General features: G+C 44.0%; 1 protein-coding gene across 7 annotated transcripts in view; it reads right to left on the bottom strand.

Moving 5' to 3' along the window:
• The window catches only part of SHQ1 (SHQ1, H/ACA ribonucleoprotein assembly factor), a 105,291-nt gene extending 86,679 nt beyond the window's left edge, over nt 1-18,612 (bottom strand). For 3 of the 7 annotated variants that reach the window (XR_016306546.1, XM_089654802.1, XM_089654807.1), the window contains exons 1-4: nt 18,520-18,601; nt 12,934-13,087; nt 5,660-5,724; nt 2,046-2,168 (exon numbers count right to left, since the gene is read on the bottom strand). Coding sequence is in view for 6 of the 7 variants with exons in the window: in XM_089654802.1 (XP_089510928.1) it covers nt 2,046-2,168; nt 5,660-5,724; nt 12,934-13,076 (331 nt within the window). In the remaining variant the exon portion in view is untranslated. Of the gene's footprint in view, nt 1-2,045; nt 2,169-5,659; nt 5,725-12,933; nt 13,088-17,579; nt 17,805-18,297; nt 18,440-18,519 lie in introns of those variants that run through there. The other 4 variants (XM_089654803.1, XM_089654804.1, XM_089654806.1 and 1 more) reach the window with 4 other exon arrangements.
• Nucleotides 18,613-20,544: the final 1,932 nt, after the last annotated feature.

Below are 20,544 nucleotides of genomic sequence, written 5' to 3'. Positions count from 1 at the left end.
TGGGGGGTGTGCCTGCAAGCGTCCGACGTCTGGTTGGGCAAACAAATATCTGGGACTTTTCCAAACCAAGGCTTGAACTTGGATCTCCACCGATCCAACCCGATCCCGGAGAAGTCTGGAGCCCCCTCAGTCTACTAGGGCTGTTGACATCACAGCCAAGATGGCAGCGGCCAGCAGCAGCTTCAGGGCTTTTGCATGTCTACACGGGGAGGCTTTTAACAAGCCTCAAATATTTTAAATGCACATATAATCTTCTAAAAAAGATTGTTGTTGAAATGAATGGTCTGGTCTTTTTGCAAAGAGAACGCCATAGGATGGGCCAAAGGGAGGGTACAAGAGGCAGATATATATTGACTAAGGCAAGCCAAAGCCACAGGTTGAAAAAAAAAACCCCAAAAAAACCAAGCCTGTCCATAGATGGATTGAATCACAGCCGGTCCCTGCTCAACTGGCCAAGATTTGATCCATCCAAAACAGGACAGATCAACCAGTTGCCGACCGCCCACAGTACTTATGCTGCAGAAGGGTGGCAGCTACAGCCTAAGCGACATACCCGTACAATGCTAAGCAGAGTGCTCTCTTCTCTCCAGTGACTTCAAGCTCTCTCCCTCATCCAATCAGAGAATGCTTAGCATTCATTAGGAAAAACGCAAAGCATTCTCTGAATGGCTCCCATACCCAGTGGCTGACCTGTGCTCACCAATGCAGCTGGGAAGCCAGACAGCATGGGACCCAGACATTAGAGCGGATCGGAGCTACCTTGGAATTTTGGTGATCTGACGGTGGTAAGTGTGGTGAACATCTACCTATCCATTCACAATCACACGCTGACCTATATTTCACCTGAAGCCACATCTTCTGTCTCTCCTTCTCATTCAATGCTCTTACTGGCCCTCCTGATGAACTATACTTATATATGGAACTTCATGGCACTGATTCTACGCAGTGTCACTCCATGTCTATAATCAAACTGCTACAGGAGATTTTCATTTTTTGCCTTCATAATCCTACATGATATGAAACTATCTCACATGGGACAGTATGATACCATTTCAACACTGTATAATTCCATGGTCAAGATCTACAATTTTTTCATTACGGGACATTTAACCGATTTAATTTATGAGTATTGAAAGATTTATTTTTTGCTCCATATGGGTACTTTACATGTCATGACGTATGTCAAACTATTTGATCTATATTGCTTGGTGAAAGCTAAAAATTCACATGACTGCTTTTGACTTTGGTTATGACCTGTATGTTTTGTTATAGTTCCTTATGGATCATATCAGCACTGCACAGTCTCATATCAGTCAATTTGACTATTTCCATTATTAACGCATTGCAATCCAGATTGCTTATTTCTCACTGTTTTTAATTATCTGGTTGTGTGTGTCACTTTTAACGGATATCACCATTTTTTCCCCGCAATGGGATTAATAAAAATATGTGGTTTTACACGTGAGCTATATTGCATGGGTGGTCATTACCTACTTTTGTTGTTTGTGCTATGCAACTACAACTTTTTTGTTTTCCATATTAGAGCAGATCACTGTAATAGGGTTTCTACTACAGTGCTTTTCAACTACCAGAGGGGTCCCAAAGGTATGTTATATGCATAGTTACATTGGTCAAAGCTGGAGCAATGTAACAATGTAAAAATATCAATACTTGGAATTGATATTTAGTAACGCAGTACAAAGAGCAAAAGTAGCAACCTGTAGTAACCAAACAAAAGTTGCCTTTAGTTGGACTGTGCACGCTTATCTGTTCCCAGCTAATTTCTGGTTGGCTGTCATGAGTTACACGACATAATTAAATACACCTCTATACAATAAACTGAACGTATGCAGCTGTTCATTCTCATTCCTATTAATTGTACAGGCCGTCAGCATTTCTGCTCACATCTGTTCTCGTCATTCACCAAGGAAGCGCCCCTTTGTGTTGATCCACAGGGGTTCAAATCAGATATCAGATATCCAGAAAATCTGGAAAACCTGTTAATGAAGATAGATAAAAATAAACGTATGTATTATTTGTCTTACCTATTTCTTCCACAAGACGTTTTGCTGTTCTAGTTCCTTTTGGTGCCAATAGTGAAGTCAGCAGATTCAGGCCTTCAAAATGCTGTCCTGGGGTCTCTTTAGGCACTCGGACCGTGAATACCCCTAAGATGAGAACAATACAACATACTGGTACTGGAGGACTTGGAGGGATAGGCTTAGAAACACTGTAACCAATAAGGATGAGAACAGCGGCCAAAACAGTTCTTCCAACAAGCACAGTGCATACTGGTATTACAATGGAGCCCCCCATAGCTAAGACTGGAAAAGTCTACAGAGACAGATGGTTCAATACAAACATGCGCTCAGCAAAGCAATCCGCCCACTTTTACATGAATGTCTACATTGGGCTTCCGTGGTCCTGTTCATTGTACTATCCTCAGCAAATCCATCAGGCAAAAATTAAAAAAAAAACAAAGAAATAAACCCCAAATTTGAAACAAATGTGTTACTATAAAGCAAGGCCACGAAATATTAAACTTTGTAAATTTTTAATTTATTACCAAATTGGATTTCTTAGGCTCCATTCACACCTGGCGTTTCTGGAACACGTGGCAGAATGCACAGGAAACATGCAATGCCATTTATTGTTAATGGCACCCCAGGTACAGGTAGCAGGCATTCATCTGCTGTGCAGTTTGATGTGTGACAAACATCAAAACACGAAGCAATAGGAAGAAGGGTCAGCCGCACACCGGAGGATAGATGAATATTGTGTGTATTTATTGATCCATAGGACACACAAAACACCAGGACATGAATACTGGGCAGCACAGTGGCTAAATGGTTAGCACTTCCCCCTGGCAGTACTAGAGTCGTTGGTTTGAATCCCAGCCACGGCACCACTTGCCTGGAGTTTGCATGTTCTCCATGTGCCTGCGTGGGTTTCCTCCGGGTACTCCGGTTTCCTCCCACAAACCAAAGACATGCTGCTAGGTTAATTGGCTCCTGTCTAAATTGTCCCTAGTATGTGTGTGTATGAATGTGAGTTAGGGACCTTAGATTGTACACCCCTTGAGGGTTAGGGACTGATGTGAATGTACAATATAGTAAATAGTAAAGCACTGCATAAATTGACGGCGCTATACAAGTACCTGAAATAAATAAATACAGGACCTGTTAACGCGTTTCACACAATCTCGTGCTTAATCATAACCAATTAAGCATGAGATTGTGTGAAACGCGTTAACAGGTCCTGTATTCATGTCCTGGTGTTGTGTGTCCTATGGATCAATAAATACACACTATATTCATCTATCCTCCAGTATGCGGCTGACCCTTCTTCCTATTGCATCGTGTGTGGTGGCGAGCCAGAGCCTGCACCTGTTGTGGATTGATCTGGATTGTTTGCCTGAGCGGTATACCTCTGTTCTGTGGAAACATCAAAACAGGCAGTGAAATAACACGCCATGCTCTGCTCCAAAAAAGATTTTGGAGTTTCGTTGGGGAGTGGAAGAAACGCTGTTGAACCGGCCAAATTTCGATCCATGTATGGCCAACTTAACTCACATTCATACATACATATACTAGGACCAATTTAAACAGGAACAAATTAACCTCCCAGCATGTCTTTGGAGTGTGGGAGGAAACCGGAGTACCCAAAGGAAACCCATGCAGGCACAGGGAGAATATGCAAACTCCAGGCTGGTAGAGCCGTGGTTGGGATTTGAACCAATGTCTCCAGGCAGAAGTGCTAACCACTAAGCCACTGTGCACTTAAAGTGCAAGTTCACCCTTTCACAAAAAATATAAAGGTAAACTAACACCATACATCCTACCCACCCCTCCCGTTCCCTACTGTACTTACCTCCATAGGTGGTCAGATGTCACTGCCTATGCAGTCCAGAGATTACCTTAGGGTTTCCAGGACAGATCAGAGTGATTCAAGAGAAGAAGAGCTGGGCTTTCAAATCCCTTGAACACTGCACCAACTGCATGAACATGACAAGTAATAACTCTTGGAGATAAGTAGAGCAGGGATCAGAGGAGTGGGGAGGATGTATGGTGTTAGATCGCATTTTCATTTTTTGTGAAAAGGTGAACAACACTTTAAAGCATAATATGAATATAGAAGTGCAGCGCTAAAAATCACATAAAATAAATTATTCACTCCCTTGTTATCTCTTGCCTTGACTATTGTAACTCCCTCCTCATTGGCCTACCTCATCACAGGCTATCCCCTCTTCAGTCTATCATGAATGCTGCTGCCAGACTCATCCACTTTACTAACCGTTCCATATCTGCCATCCCTCTCTGCCAATCCCTCCACTGGCTTCCCATTGCACAACGGATAAAATTCAAAACATTAACAATAACATATAAAACCATTTTTAACACTGCCCCAAATTACATCAATGATTTTGTCTCTAAATGTCACCAAAACCGCACTCTCCGCTCCTCACAAGACCTCCTGCTCTCTAGCTCCCTTGTCTCCTCCTCCCATGCTCGTCTCCAGGACTTCTCCAGAGCTTCCCCCATCCTCTGGAACTCTCTACCCCAATTTATCCTCTGGAACTCTCTACCCCAATTTATCAGACTATCGCCTACTCTGCTCACTTTTAGGCGATCTCTGAAAACCTCTCTCTTCAGGGAAGCCTACCCTGCCCTCAGCGAATAATGGAATCTTCTACTCTTCCAACCAGTCCATCCCCCACAGTTACTACCTTTTGTACCACTAGCCCCTCCCTCTTAGATTGTAAGCTCCCAGGATCAGGCCCTCCTAACCCTCTTGTATTGAACTGTATTGTTGCTGTATTGTCTCCCGTTCTATTGTAAAGCGCTGAGCAAACTGTTGGCGCTATATAAATCCTGTACAATAATAATAAAATACATATGAGATGGAACAATGAAGTGCAGCATATATAAATAGATGGATATATATTATTGCGTATATAAAAACCAAATAGCAACAATATAGTCCGCAAGTAGAAAGTGATGATCAGTGCAATAAAGTGCAAAATGGTGAATAATTGTCAGTGACTGTATATATCAAAATGATAAATAATATTCATCCAGCATACGCAATTCATAAAAAGGTCCTTATGGCGATAATGTGCAAAATTGCCAAGTGCAGAGCATGAATGTGTGAATATTTACATATGGAATCCACCACCTGGAATGGATGTACACTCACCAGAAGGTATATAATGTAAGGCATGTGTCATATCATATCAAATCTGGGGGTGCAGCGGCAGTCAAGGGGTTAATCCTGCTGTATCATCTGGGTACAGGTGGAAGGGAAGTCACTTGTCCTGAGAAAATAGTTCAACCACAGGAGCCAAATTGGCCATAGCTTCATCCTTCCGCAGCGTGACGTCAGCAATGTAGGCTCTACCCGACGTATTTCGTGCTCATGCACGTCCTCAGGGGTACGCTTATTGGTATCCCTCATACTTTACAAAAATCTTTTAACTTTTTTTTGCGACGCCATGATGGTCAATCTACAACTGCCTACCTGGAATGTTTACATCGTCATAACATTACACGGGTTCAATCGTTCCCACATGGCACCATGCAAGATTTAAACATTCTTGACTGGGCACAGTGGAAACTGAGATCCTGTAAATGCGTAATATGATTATGTGTCATGATCTTACCATCATCAGCATTATATACGGCTTTCTGTCTCCCATCTTCCACAATCCTGCCAGGCAGCGTCAATCTGAAACACAGGCGATAATATTATATTAATGGAGGGAACACACTAAGTCTTTATTGGTCGCAGCAAAAAAAAAAAAAAAAAATCACAACAGTAAATGCGTTTCAAGGTCTCTACTGTTCGTTTTCATGAAAACTTCAAGTGGTTGTAAACCTCTGAAATAAAAAAAATGAACAAAGCATATCCTTCTATAGTGTGTATTTGCCTCTATTCAAAGCACCTAGTGTGATTTCTGTCTACTGTTTCCTTCCTCTGCTATCTGCATCAGTCACTTCTGACAGTCTATGCCAACACCAGACAGTCCAAGAAGGAACAGCATCACTCCCCTTCCAGCACACAGCAGGTGACTGACAGCCTAAGCTGTGCATGTTTCTCTATGAGACAGTGTGTGTGTAGGGGGGTCCATTCCCTTCACTCAGGTCTCAGATTACACTCAGCTCTGTGTGATATCAGATCCCCACCCTCTGTCTTCTGAAGCTTAGAAATGGTGTAAATTCTGGATTTTGAAAGGATGTAGAGAAGCGAGGGCTGCAAATAAATGATAAACAGGTACAACTTATATTAGGAGGATTTGTTTCATCTTTGTATATCGCCTGAAGCCAGTCGCTTCAGTCGGTATATATAAGCGATTACTACCACTTTAAAGTTGTGAAAAGAGGAAAATAACACTGCATCAGCATTTCTTTAGAGAGGGTTGTTTCAACCTTGACTGTGCAGCCGCTCAATTACTTCAAAATACCTACATTTTAGGAGGAGGGTTGGGACTCTCTTGAAGGAAAAAAAAAAAAGTGCCCTCAGGGAATAAGAGTCTCAGATTTCATTGTAAACATCTAGCATGGACACAAACAGCAAAAAAGAAAAAAAGTACCTGTTAATGAAAAAAAAAATACAAGAATAAAAAAAAAAAAAAAAAAAAAAAAAAAAGAAATTCCACTATGCCCATTAAAACAGTTTGATTTGTCAAAGCGGAACTTTAGGAAGATATTAAAGCAAAAATTAATGCATATGTATATTTTTTAAAAAATATTTATTTATTTATTTATTTCAGGTACTTATATAGTGCTGTCAATTTACACAGCACTTTACATATATATTGTACATTCACATCAGTCCCTAACCCTCAAGGGGTGTACAATCTAAGGTCCCTAACTCACATTCATACATACACATACTAGGGACAATTTAGACAGGAGCCAATTAACCTACCAGCATGTCTTTGGAGTGTGGGAGGAAACCGGAGCACCCAGAGGAAACCCACGCAAGCACAGGGAGAACATGCAAACTCCATGCAGACGTGCTAACCACTAAGCCACTGTGCCGCCCCAAATACAAGCAAAGTAATCACCTGAATGTGAGCTGGTAGCAGTCTCTTGCAATCCCTGCACTGCAAAGCTGCAGCGTTCCTTATTTGAACTTGCTTTGTGCAAAAGATGCAATATATAAAAGCGGCTGAGTTCATATGTAACCACCCCTTTGTGCAAACCCTTATGAACTAAGCCAGTCTATTAAATGCCAATCACTAAATAGTACAACGTATCCAGGGATATAAAGCTCCTATAACACTTATACATGAAGTCATCAATGTGCTGTAAATTCCACACTTAAGCGACTAAAGTCGCACGACTTCCACTGTGACTTTTAGGCTCCATGTACATGGGACACTTCTGAACGATGGAAACTGACTGCTGGAAAAACGTAGGTTAAAAAACATCTGTTTAGCCGTGTTTGCATACCGTGTTTATGAGCGTTTGCATTTAGAAGCTAACCTCAGGAAACCTTCCCAAATGCCCAGAATGCACTGAAAAATAGTAAAAAATTATCTATTTCAGACATTTTGAGAGAAATAGAGAGAGCAGAAGCAGAGAGAGCAGAATGTGTTGAGATTAGCTGTCTTTTTTTTTTGTGGTGTTCGGATGTGTTCCAGCTCATTTCTGTGCAGAAATTATTGCAGCAGTATCTACAGTAACATTTTCTTTCATGCGAAACCTCAAAGTATGGTGTACCAGGTCCATCTGAGTACCGGGAAAACGCTTTGCATGCAATTTTCACAATGAAAAAAGGTTCTGGACAGCATCTGGAAATGGAAGCGTTAAACATTTTTCAAAACGCAAACGCTTATAAATGAGGATAGCCACGTTTACACGCGTTTATAAGCGTTTGGTGGTTGAAACGCTGATAAAATCTACTCCTGAACGCAGGTTTGGTGCGTTCAAAAAAACTACTCTAAACTCAACTGCCTGTAAACGATTGTAAACGACATAGTGTACATGGACACATAGGGAAACATTAGGGAGAGTTCAGGGGCTGCTGAAAAAAAAAAAAACGCAGAAAAGCTCCTAAACGTCAGTTTATCAGCTGCAGTGTACATGGAGCCTTAATATGACTTTACATGATCAGCTGCAGTGTACATGGAGCCTTAATATGACTTTACATGATCAGCTGCAGTGTACATGGAGCCTTTATATGACTTTACATGATCAGCTGCAGTTTACATGGAGCTTTAATATGACTTTACATTCTCAGTCACTCAAGTCATATCAGAGTACTGCAGGAACCTTTTCAAAGTCACTTCGATTTTAAAATGCATAGATCCGAACGGGTGCCATTGGAAACAATGGTCTGCAACTTGTCATACAACTTTGTGTCCAAAGTCGCTTTGCAAGTTGCAAAAGTAAGAGCAGAGCCTTATGCAGGCCATAGACGGGTCGTTTATCGGCCAAATTTTCATCCACAAGAAAAATCGGCCAATATTCACGCCGTTAGTGGGGCCAGCCCGTTGGCCATTTTTCGCAGACCTTCTTGTTTATTTTTATTGGTCATGCTGGAAAATCCACGAAAAACGTCTGTTTTTTCGGCAATGACCGATTTTTTGTTTATCGGCCGACAATTCGGCCAATAAACGGCCCAACTATGGTCAGCCTTATATGAACTGGCTTTGTGTAAAACAGCATTAATCCTATAAATGAACAATCCATGTCATGGAGAAAAAAAAAAAAAAAAGTGTCCAATGATTAGTGCAAACATATGCAAATTATCATGTAAACAATGCGCTCCACAAAAAGTCCATTGTTCCAAATATTCACACACTGTATAGCAACAGCTCCACAATACTTCCTGTATTCCTCCACTTGGTGCAGTAATCAGCTCAACCCAATTATCAGAGAACTCACCAGATAAGAAGATTCCTCAAATAAAGTGGGTCATTCATGCTCATTAACACTCCAAGAGCAGAACCGCCATTCCAAGTATTCCATACATGAAGTCAGGAGAAGGCAGAAACTTCCATATTGTGTTAAAAACAACACATAAAATAATCCACTAATTTTACTTCTCAGCATTCTGTCTAGGATCAAGTGTAGTATCTGTTCTCTTCAGTGTTCAGAGAGGGTGCTTCACAGTCATTCTGTCCTTAGGGTAGGGATGGGATGGCTGTACAATGTTCCTGCTGGAATGATGGGGGTCCTAAGGGATCTTCCAGATGGGCAAGGAAACCGAATATAGCGTGCACCACGTAAGGCGTGGCTCAGGAGTACTTCCCTGGCATGGAGGGTTCGGAGAAAGTGTCCCCAAGGAATGTGGCTCCAAAGGGGCTCTTAGAATAACTATGGGTTTTGGGCCCCCACTATGGGAGCAAGCACTAGGCCACAAAACCTCAAGTTTGTCCTTAGGGTAGGGATGGGATGGCTGCTTGTGTAGTATTCCTGTTGGTATTATTATTATACAGTATTTATATAGCGCCAACGGTATGATGGGGGTCTTGAGGGATCTTTCCGATGGCCAAGGAAAACATAAAGCGTGCACCACATAAGGTGTGGGTTGGGTAGTACTTCCCTGGAATGGAGGGTTCTGAGAGGCCCAGTGCTCCCAGATTTGAGCAGTACTGCCTTGCCTGTCCAGGAGCTGCGAAGACGAAGAACCTGTGGTGTCAAGTGTCTCCTGTGTCCCCTGGGGCCCCGAGTGTACTCTTAGAATAACTGTGGGTTTGGCCCCCACTGTAGGAGCGAACATTAGGAAACAACACCTAATTTTTTCTGCCCTACTCCTCATGGGCTAGGCCTTTTGGTGGAGACTGGGGCATGTTTTGTGACCAGGCCACAAGGCCTAGCCATTGCACTTATTTTTATATTTACTTTTCTCTCCACGTGTGTCACCTGCACTTATGTTTGTGTTCCCTTTTCACTCAGGATGGAGAGTGTGGGTCCTCAGGCCTACCCTGAAGTCTAGTGGGAGGATGTGTGACCATTAGATTCCTTCCTCCCCTGACTTGGGGGGGGGGAGGTCTCTCTTTGGGAGAGCTCCTCACCTAGTACTCAGTGGTTGGCTTTGGGTGATCACGAGGAGAGGGGTCCACCAGGCCTTTTGGCTAGGTGGACCTGAGTGTGCCTTAACCCCATCAGGAGCCTTGTGTCCCAGGAGGTCAGGAAGGTGTCCTTTTTCTTCAGGAGGTGGATCAGGGACACACCCCAAGTGCACGTTTTAGGTTCACTTACTGGTGTTTCGTTTTTGTACCCTCACTGCAGGTTGAAAAAAAAAAATAATAATAATAATCCAATGCACTTACATTGTTTGCTGCTAGTCCTGGCACTAAAGTAATTAAAAGTGTAAATATTTTGTAGAGGCCAGCTCCCCCAGTGTCTTCTCCTTGATGCCAGCAGGCTCTCTGAACTTGCAGGATGATGTCATGTGCCTAGACCTTCCCTACGCATTTCATCCTCTAATATCAGGGGCAATACAAGTAGACAGGGGCAGACTGACCATTTGGAAACTCGGGCGCTGCCGAGGGCCCGGGGTCAGTAGGGGGCCCCATGAGATGCCCCTGGTACCTTTTTCATAGGCTTTTTTGAGTTTGGGCAAGGACACAGGGGCCCCATGATCCCCTATTGCCCGGGGGCCCCATGAGTTGTCAGTCCACCCCTGCGTGTAGACGTCTAGAGGATGAAACACATGGGGCAGGACTAGGCACGTGACATTTTCGGCAGGCAGGCTTGCACCACGCTGGTGAGGCTGACCTCTACCAAGTCATTGCTCCTTAGTGCTGGGACTTGCACCAATGTAAGTGCACCGCATTATTTTATATGTTGTTTTTAAACACAATAAGTGGTTTTACACTATGTCAGTTTTTGTCTTCTCCGGATTTCGCGTACGGAATACCTGGAAGGGCGGTTCTGCTTCAGGAGCATTAATGGGCATGAATGACCCGCTTTATTTGCGGGGTCTTATAAGTGGAGTTGCACTATTTAGTGATTTACATTTGATAGACTGGCATAGTTCACGATCGTTTTTTTGCACAAGGGGGTGGTTACATATGCACCTAGTCACTTTTATATATTGAATCTTGCCACATAGCACTGTAGAAATATATTTTTTTTATAAATATCAAGTGTAGGCGAGCGCTGGAACTATAGAGCAGCTAGCACCAAGGTATAGGTAACAACTCCTTATGGATAAATATATAGAAAGTGCAGCGTTAAAATAAGTGAATGATATTATAGTGAAAAGTCAATCAGACATATAGAGAAAAAGGAAAAAAAAAAAAAAACAGTCAAGCGCAGCATATAAAAATCAAATATAAAAAATGTTCAATAAATATGAAACAGTAAAGTGCAGCATAACAGTGAGAATATATAAAGTCCATAAAATATCAGTGGAGTAAGAGCTATAAATTGTCTGTAAAGATATAAGTACGACAATCACGGTGAAATATTGTGACGTGATCCAATAGGGAATCCACCACCTCTGTCAGATGTACACTCACCAGACATATACTGGTAAGCAGCACGTAAGCACATCTTATCTGGGTACAGGTAACAGCAATGAAGCCTCTGCAAGGAATGCTCAGCCAAGGGCAAAAAACGCAGATGGACCCTCTCCTAGGAGGAATAGCTCACCACAGGAGCCAAAAGTAGTATACAGGCAGTCCCCGGGTTACGTACAAGATAGGGACTGTAGGTTTGTTCATAAGTCGAATTTGTTCATAAGTTGAATCAGGCACTTTTATAAGCACTAACTACTAACCAAACGACAGGATATTAGATTACGTTTTTGTAATAAGGTTACAGAAAGCAGTAAAACCTCAAGAGGCTCTAAACTGGTGTTTTGCATAAGAACTGCAGCTTGGACACATGTTTGCCTTAACATATTTAACTTTTATGTTTTACATTTTACATGCTCCATTATTCTACTCTTATCTTTTAAAATTGTTGAAATTGTTGACGGAGCATAACCATATGCTTTGCAAATGGATGATGATTTTTCACCACTCTCTGATCTCTTTATTATTTCTACTTTATCTTCCAAGGAGATTGTTTTTCTTTTCTTTGCTGTGCCAGCACTTGCATCAGCTTTTTGCTTTGGAGGCATTATTGCAGGGTAAAAATACACTGTACTGTAATGTACTGTATGAGAGAACTCTGCTCTCCTTTACACAGCACACGCTGCCCCCTCCCCCCTGCACAGACGGAGGATCACTTCAGTGAGCAGCCTGACAGCCTCTCCTTTCCTCTCCCCGGAGGTGCAGACAGACAGTCTTAAATCACTTTGGAGATAGTGGGCAGACACTGCTAGCCCCACAAGTAACGAGCAATGGATGTCTCTGTCTCTTATGTCTCTCTGATGTCTCTTATCAGCTAGTCTCTTATCAGCTTGCTGCACAAGAATGCTGACAGCTTGACTTCCGGTCCCGAGGGAAGTGTATGTAAGTATGAGTATTACGTAAGCCGAATGTACTTAACTCGGGGACTGCCTGTATAGTGTAGTATTTATTAAATAAAGAATAAAAGACAATCCACATGTAAACAAGTAAGAATGAAGGTAAAAATGGAGTACCAAGATGGCCACCGTTCCAACCTTCAGCAATGGCGGCGTGACGTCAGCAATTGAGGCTCTACCCAAGTATATTTTTTTACCTGCCGAGACAGTATAACCATACAGGTTATGATTGCACTGCCTTGTTGGGGCCCAACCCCCCCTCCACAGAAGCCATGGTTTCCATACACTGTACTGATGATGGCCAAATGGCCTGACACAGCTGTATGCAGATTGGGATAAATGGCTCTATAGTATTCAGTTATATCTGCACTATACCCCAGCGGATCTGGATGTGAATCTGGCCAAGGGGGCATAAAGCAATGCTTTGCATGGCTCTGCCCACAAATCCTTTGATTTTGTGGGGATACACTCTTTTCTAAGAAAGCTTTAAAGTACAAATGCTACCTGAGAAAGTAAGGCTTGGCATAGAATTTGAAGTCATCTCCGTCAATGTAGATATCAAACTCCGACACCCTGGCATAGGGAACTTTAATGGTGATAGTGAGGAAGTCAGCATCCTGGCTGATGTCGAAAGCCGGTGTGATCATAATGAGTTACCCTAGAAGACAATGTAATATATTAACCAGCAAAAAAGGAAATGTTGGTAAAACTATAAAAGTGGTGGTAATTGTACAACAACGTAGACATCTCAAAAGGAATCACCTACAGCACGGGTGTCAAACTGGCGGCCCTCTAGTTGTTGCCAAAACTACAAGTCCCATGAGGCATTGCAAGACTGACAGTTACAAACATGTCTCCCAAAGGCAGAGGCATGATGGGACTTGTAGTTTTGCAACAGCTGGAGGGCCGCCAGTTTGACACCCCTGATCTAGGCAAAGAACATCTGGCAGCAGCAAAACACTGGTGCAAGAAGAACTGATGGGGGGGAAGACCTAAATACCCTCCCAGCAGCCAGCAACAGGTGGAAAACAAGAAGAACTAATGGGGGAGGACCTAAATACCCTCCCTGCAGCCAGCATCAGGTGGAAAGATTACTGGGGTCTGCTGACAGCTGGGAGACAATGGAATTACAACCCTCTGCTCAGGGAACGACATCGCCACCAGCAGGTGATCTAGGTTCTGACAGGAATTCTTTTTGCTATTTTTGGTGGGGTAAAATACCAATGGGACATTTCCTTATAAATTTTCCAAGGCTTAAGAAAGCAATTGGAAAGGGCAAGCCAGCTCTCATTCCATTCTTTTGAGAAATATATCATTCAGAAGGGGATAGAACCATTGTCACATTTGTATTGCCCTGCCTATGCTAGGAAGATTTTACTTTAGGGACAGGAAATCTCCTACAGGAAATGACCTACAGTAATGCTATGGCATAGACAGGGCAAATAATACGATCTGGTAATATGTGGAATAACTTAATCAGGCCATAGATGTGCCTTTTTTTTCATTCAATGAGCGGGATGAATGAAAAAAAGATAAATTATTTGATTCCCCCCATTCACACATTCGATGTGGATGGGGGAATTCTCTCTGCTGAGCTAGTGGGAAGACTTCCCTGCTGTCAGAATGTCATGATTAGCGCTGCCAGCTATAGCCAGAGGTGCTGATCGAGCCGGAAAAATCCGACAGTCTGGTTGTACAGAAGTGGATCAGTAAATCCACTTATGTGCAACCAGCCTACCCATACATGAATGGAAATTTGGCTGGTCCCTGCTGAACTGACCAAATTTTCGATCCATGTATGGCTGGCTTTACCCATAGCAAAAAATGAGTATACCAAAAACAGCAGGTAAAGTGCAGCATGTTTCTCTGAGGGTCAGTAACACATGCAGTTTTGCATGCGTTAGTGTTGTGAGCCTAACCCACGGGTGTCAAACTGGTGGCCCTCCAGCTGTTGCCAAACTACAAGTCCCATGAGACATTGCAAGACTGGCAGTTACAAGCATGACTCCCAAAGGCAGAGGCATGATGGGACTTGTAGTTTCGCAACACCTGGAGGGCTGCCAGTTTGACACCCCTGGCTAACCTATATGGACCCTTACACCTCCATGTGTCACCTGCCTACTTTAGGAGGCCATAGATCAGCAGTGTGATGATGCTGGCTGTCGAATGAGCAGCCTGGGGGCAAAGAAGTGACAGCTGATGCTGCAAAGCTAAACCTGAACATATTGGTGAGAAGACAGGGAGCAAAAGTGTGTGAACCAAAAGACTGGCTTAAAGCTGACGTTTGGTCCATTTTTTTTTTTTGCTTTTGCAGTGCCGCACCAGGGAAATAACTTAACCGGAAGGAATGAAGTTCATTCCAGGTCCTGCTGGCTGCTTCATAGTATGCAAGTCTCCTCCCCGCTGCTGCCTTATCCTCCCCACATCACTGATCTTCCAGCACTGCAGGGGTTAACATCAGCTACTGCAAAGGGTAGAATTGTTTTGCTCACTTGCCCTTCCGCCCGCCTCCCCCCCATTCACAGAACTTGTACTATCCTCTCCCAAAATGATAAGCATTCTGTGAATTGAAGCCAGGCAGATGAATGACAGGATCCACGTCCTCCATTGACAGGGCGCTTGGTATTCTGGGAAAAAAAATACTGCAAGTTTTATAAATGGAGGAGGCAGGCAGAAGGGGTTAGCGAGCAGCACATCTCCTTTAAAAAAGCAGCAGCTGATGTTTATTTGATTTCAGGTACTTGTATAGCGCCGTCAATTTACGCAGCACTTTACATATATATTGTACATTCACATCAGTCCCTGCTCTCAAGGGGTGTACAATCTAAGGTCCCTAACTTACATTCATACATACAGTGAGAAACTGAAGTATTTGAACACCCTGCAATTTTGCAAGTTCTCCCACTTAGAAATCATGGAGGGGTCTGAAATTCACATTGTAGGTGCATTCCCACTCAGAGACAGAATAAAAAAAAAATTCAGGAAATCACATTGTATGATTTTTAAAGAATTTATTTGTCTTGCACTGCTGAACAGAAGTATTTGAACACCTGAGAAAATCAGTGTTAATATTTGGTACAGAAGCCTTTGTTTGCAATTACAGAGGTCAAACGTTTCCTGTAGTTCCTGACCAGGTTTGCACTGCAAAAGGAATTTTGGCCCACTCCTCCACACAGATCTCCTCTAGATCTGTCAGGTTTCGGGGCTGTCACTGAGCAACACGGAGTTTCAGCTCCCTCCAAAGATGTTCTTTTGGATTGAGGTCTGGAGACTGGCTAGGCCACTCCAGAACCTTGATATGCTTCTTACGGAGCCACTCCTTGGTTATCCTGGCTGTGTGCTTCGGGTCGTTGTCATGTTGGAAGACCCAGCCACGACCCATCTTCAATGCTCTGACTGAGGGAAGGAGGTTGTTGCTCAAAATCTCACAATAAATGGCCCCATTCATCCTCTCCTTAATACAGTGCAGTCGTCCTGTCCCCTTCGCAGAAAAGCACCCCCAAAGTATGATGTTACCACCCCCATGCTTCACAGTAGGGATGGTGTTCTTGGGATGCAACTCATCCTTCTTTTTCCTCCAAACACGACGAGCGCGCACAAACAGGGTGCAGGGAGGCGGTTTATAAATGGCCACCCGACCCTGCACTGCCACCGTTAGGCCGTTTATGTACATGGGCCGGACGGGAAGTGGTTAAAACATTTTTTTTTTTTTAATTTTTTCATTTTCCAAGAAATTGTGAAAAAAAATTACAATTTCAAAAAGCTCGCCACGCCTCTTACTAAATTCCTTGGACTGTCTATTTTACAAAAAGGGGTCATTTGGGGAGTATTTGTACTATCCTGGTGTTTTCAGGCCTCAAGAAATGAGATTGGCCGTCAGTACATCAGGAATGATTGATTTTCAGATATATCCCATAGTTTGTGGAGTCTATAACTCTCCTACAGTCCAAATAAGAAAACACGGATTTGGGTTATTTTCACCAAAGAAATGTAGCAGAATACATCTTGGCCTAAATTTTTGAAGAAAGTTATTTATTTGCAAAATTTTATAACAGAAACGAAGAAAAACCTGTCAAAATTTTCAGTCTTGTTTATTTAGCAAAAAATGAAAAAACTCAGCGGTGATGAAATACCACCAAAAGAAAGCTCTAGTTGTGTGAAAAAAATTATAAAAATTTTTAGGGATGCACTGAAACATTTCGGCCGTCGGCTAAAATGAAAAAAAGCACCGATAAAGGTGCTGAAAAAACCCCGCCGCCACCGGCCGCGGCTTGGTAGTTCCCAGCCTTACCTGAGAAACCATCGAACGATCCTGGCGCTCGGCATAGAGATGGGTGAAGGAAAGATGGCCTCCACTCATCTCTATGCCCTTGGAGGACTGGAGCGAGGTCCCTTCCGGTTCCGGACAATTTTTTTTTAAAGCACTAGATCAATGCTTTTCTTTGATCCAATACTTTACATTGCAGAGGAGAGATGTGGGGTCTTATTGACTCCATATCTCTCCATAAAGAGGACCTGTCACTAATTATTTAAATCACAAGGGATGCACGCATTTCTTGTGATAAGAATAAAAGTGATTTAAAAATGTTTAAAAAGGGACAGTGCAAAAAAAAAATAAAAAATTAAATAAATTTTTTTAAAAAAGTTTAAAGTCCCCCCGTCCCCCCCGTGATCTCACATAGTGGTGAACGCATACTTAGGCCACGCCCGCATATGTAAATGTGTGTTCAAACCACGCACGTGAGGTATCACCACGAACGTCAGAGCAAGAGCAATAATTCTCAAACTAGATCTCCTCTGTAACTTTACACAGCTAACCTGTAGAAATTTTTTAAGCATCAGCCATGGAGATTTTTAAGTACCGCAGTTTGCCGCCATTTCACGAGCGGGCGCAATTTTAAAGCATGAAATGTTGGGTATCTATTTACTCGCTGTAACATCCTCTTTCATATTTTACAAAAAAATTGGGGTATATATAGTTTTTGTTTTTTTTAATCAAAGTGTATTTTTTTCCAAAAAAATATATATTCATTTTTAAAAACTGCTCATTTCAGTTTTTGACCAAATGCAGCACAGTGGCTAAATGGTTAGCACTTCCATCTGGCAGTACTAGGGTCGTGGGTTTGAATACCAACCACAGCACCACCTACCTGGAGTTTGCATGTTCTCCCTGTGCGGGTTTCCTCCAGGTACTCCGGTTTCCTCCCACACTCCAAAGACATGCTGGTATGTGAACTGGCTCCTGTCTAAATTGTCCCTAGTATGTGTATGTATGAATGTAAGTTAGGGACCTTAGATTGTACACCCCTTGAGGGTTAGGGACTGATGTGAATGTACAATATATGTGTAAAGCGCTGCGTAAATTGACGGCGCTATAGAAGTACCTGGAATAAATAAGAAGTGCATTTTGAATTTTCATTTTTGGTTTCAGCACCACAATTTTCATTTCAGTGCACCACTAAAAATTTAATATGGGTACAGTACAGCAGGACCGCACAATTGTCAAACTGCGACAGCACAGAAAGGTGGCCTGGGCAGGGAGGGGGTGAAAGTGCTTGGTATTGCCCCTGGTACCTCTTTCACAGGCTTTTTTGAGTTTGGGAAAGGACACAGGGGCCCCATGATCCCCTATTGCCCGGGGGCCCCATGAGTTGTCAGTCCGCCCCTGGAACAGGAGAATCTTTAGGGTGACAAACGTACATAGGGCCGCCCATTATGTGCGATAAGTGAAATCGCATGAGAATCGCATGAGAATCAAAAGCGAGAACGCTTACTCCCGCCATCTGAACGGCGCCCAGGGTCTGGTAAACTGCAATGGTTTCTGCGTTTAGATCTGCATTTCCAATATAGAATATAATGAACACAAACCTAAACAATCCATGTGATTAGTATCCAATCAGGCAAGCCTTCATCCTACATAGCAGATGGAAGGAGATTGTACAATCAGATTGTATGGTGTACGATCAGTCTCAGTGTTAGGGGAAAACAAAACTTTCTGCCAGTCTGAGACTCTTAGCCCCCCATACCCCAATGCTGTGCCCCATCTGTAATACGGACCGATCCCTCCATACACTCCCTTCACTATCTCACCGATGAAGAAATCGCACCTCACCCGACACAGGGGCTCCTCACACGCTGCGCACAGCGCGTCCTACTTCCGGGACTGCACGTGTTAAAAAACGAGATCAACGCGAGCTCTTTGATTGGACTAACTTCCTCCGTTGCCCCGCCCTTCCACCAATCACAGGCTGCAACAGAAAAACTCGAAGGAGGAGGCGGGGCGAGCTAAAGGCAGGACGTCCTATCATGCAGTGAGTGGCTAAAAGGAAGGAGGGGCGGGGTTTACAAGGTGGACTCTTGTCAGGCTTTATGGTTTCCATGGAGACCGGAAGGAAATGTTCTCCCTCGGTGATGCAATGTAGCGAGTTCTGTACGGCGGCGCGCGACGCCTTCCATGATTACAGATCTGTCCCAGGAGGACCAGCAATGGGGGCAAGAAAGGCGGGGCTAAGAGGGCGCTAAATCGGCTCAAAGTAGGCGCTAATCTTCTTGTATTGGATCCTATTAGAGCCCGTTCTGCGCCCTCTTAGGCACAGGCGGGATCTGCCACAAAGTGGAACTGGAAGATGTCATCTTATGGAATAAAACCTGAACTTGTCATTTCAAAACTATAGGTGACAACAGATTATGGCCAGTGGGCTCCAAACTGCGGCCCGCAGGCCACATGTGGCCATTTGCCTGCTGTTATCTGGCCGTTGGGGCATTGATGGAGATTATTCCCCCCACTGACACCAACGATGGAGACTATTCCCCCCCCCCCCCCCCGTTGACACCAACGATGGAGACTATTCCCCCCTCCGTTGACACCAACGATGGAGACTATTCCCCCCTCCGTTGACACCAATGATGGAGACTATTCCCCCCACTGACACCAATGATGGAGACTGTTCCCCCCTCCATTGACACCAATGATGGAGTCTATTCCCCACACTGACACTAGCGATGGAGTCTATTCCCCCCACTGATACCAACGATGGAGACTATTCCCCCCCCCCCGTTGACACCAACGATGGAGACTATTCCCCCCACTGACACCAACGATGGAGACTATCCCCCCCCCATTGACACCAACGATGGAGACTATTCCCCCCACTGACACCAACGATGGAGACTATTCCCCCCACTGACACCAACGATGGAGACTATTCCCCCCACTGGCACCAACGATGGAGACTATTCCCCCCCCATTGACACCAATGATGGAGACTATTCCCCCTACTGACACCAACGATGGAGTCTATTCCCCACACTGACACCAGCGATGGAGACTGTTCCCCACACTGACACCAATGCTGGAGACTATCCCCCCCCCATTGACATCAATGATGGAGACTATTCCCCACACTGACACCAACGAAGGAGACTATTCCCCCCACTGAAACCAACGATGGAGACTATCCCCCCCCCATTGACACCGATGATAAGGACTATTCCCCCTACTGACACCAACGAAGGAGACTATTCCCCCCACTGACAACAACGATGGAGACTATTCCCCCCCCCCATTGACACCAATGATGGAGACTATTCCCCCTACTGACACCAACGAAGGAGACTATTCCCCCCACTGAAACCAACGATGGAGACTATCCCCCCCATTGACACCAATGATGGAGACTATTCCCCCCACTGACACCAACGATGGAGACTATTCCCCCCACTGACACCAACGATGGAGACTATTCCCCCCACTGACACCAACGATGGAGACTATTCCCCCCCATTGACACCAATGATGGAGACTATTCCCCCTACTGACACCAACGATGGAGTCTATTCCCCACACTGACACCAGCAATGGAGACTATTCCCCACACTGACACCAATGCTGGAGACTATCCCCCCCCCATTGACATCAATGATGGAGACTATTCCCCGTACTAGCACCAACGATGGAGACTATTCCCCCCACTGACACCAACGATGGAGACTATTCCCCCCACTGACACCAACGATGGAGACTATTCCCCCCACTGACAGCAGCGATGGAGACTATTCCCCCCACTGACACCAACGATGGAGACTATTCCCCCCACTGACACCAACGATGGAGAC

The sequence above is a fragment of the Staurois parvus genome, unplaced genomic scaffold (assembly GCF_062004578.1).
Source record: "Staurois parvus isolate SC_StPar_1 unplaced genomic scaffold, SC_StPar_1.0 ptg000799l, whole genome shotgun sequence".
NCBI lineage: Eukaryota > Metazoa > Chordata > Amphibia > Anura > Ranidae > Staurois > Staurois parvus.
The sequence above is the reverse complement of the archived record's forward strand: the minus strand, read 5'-3'. Positions and strand labels throughout refer to the sequence as shown.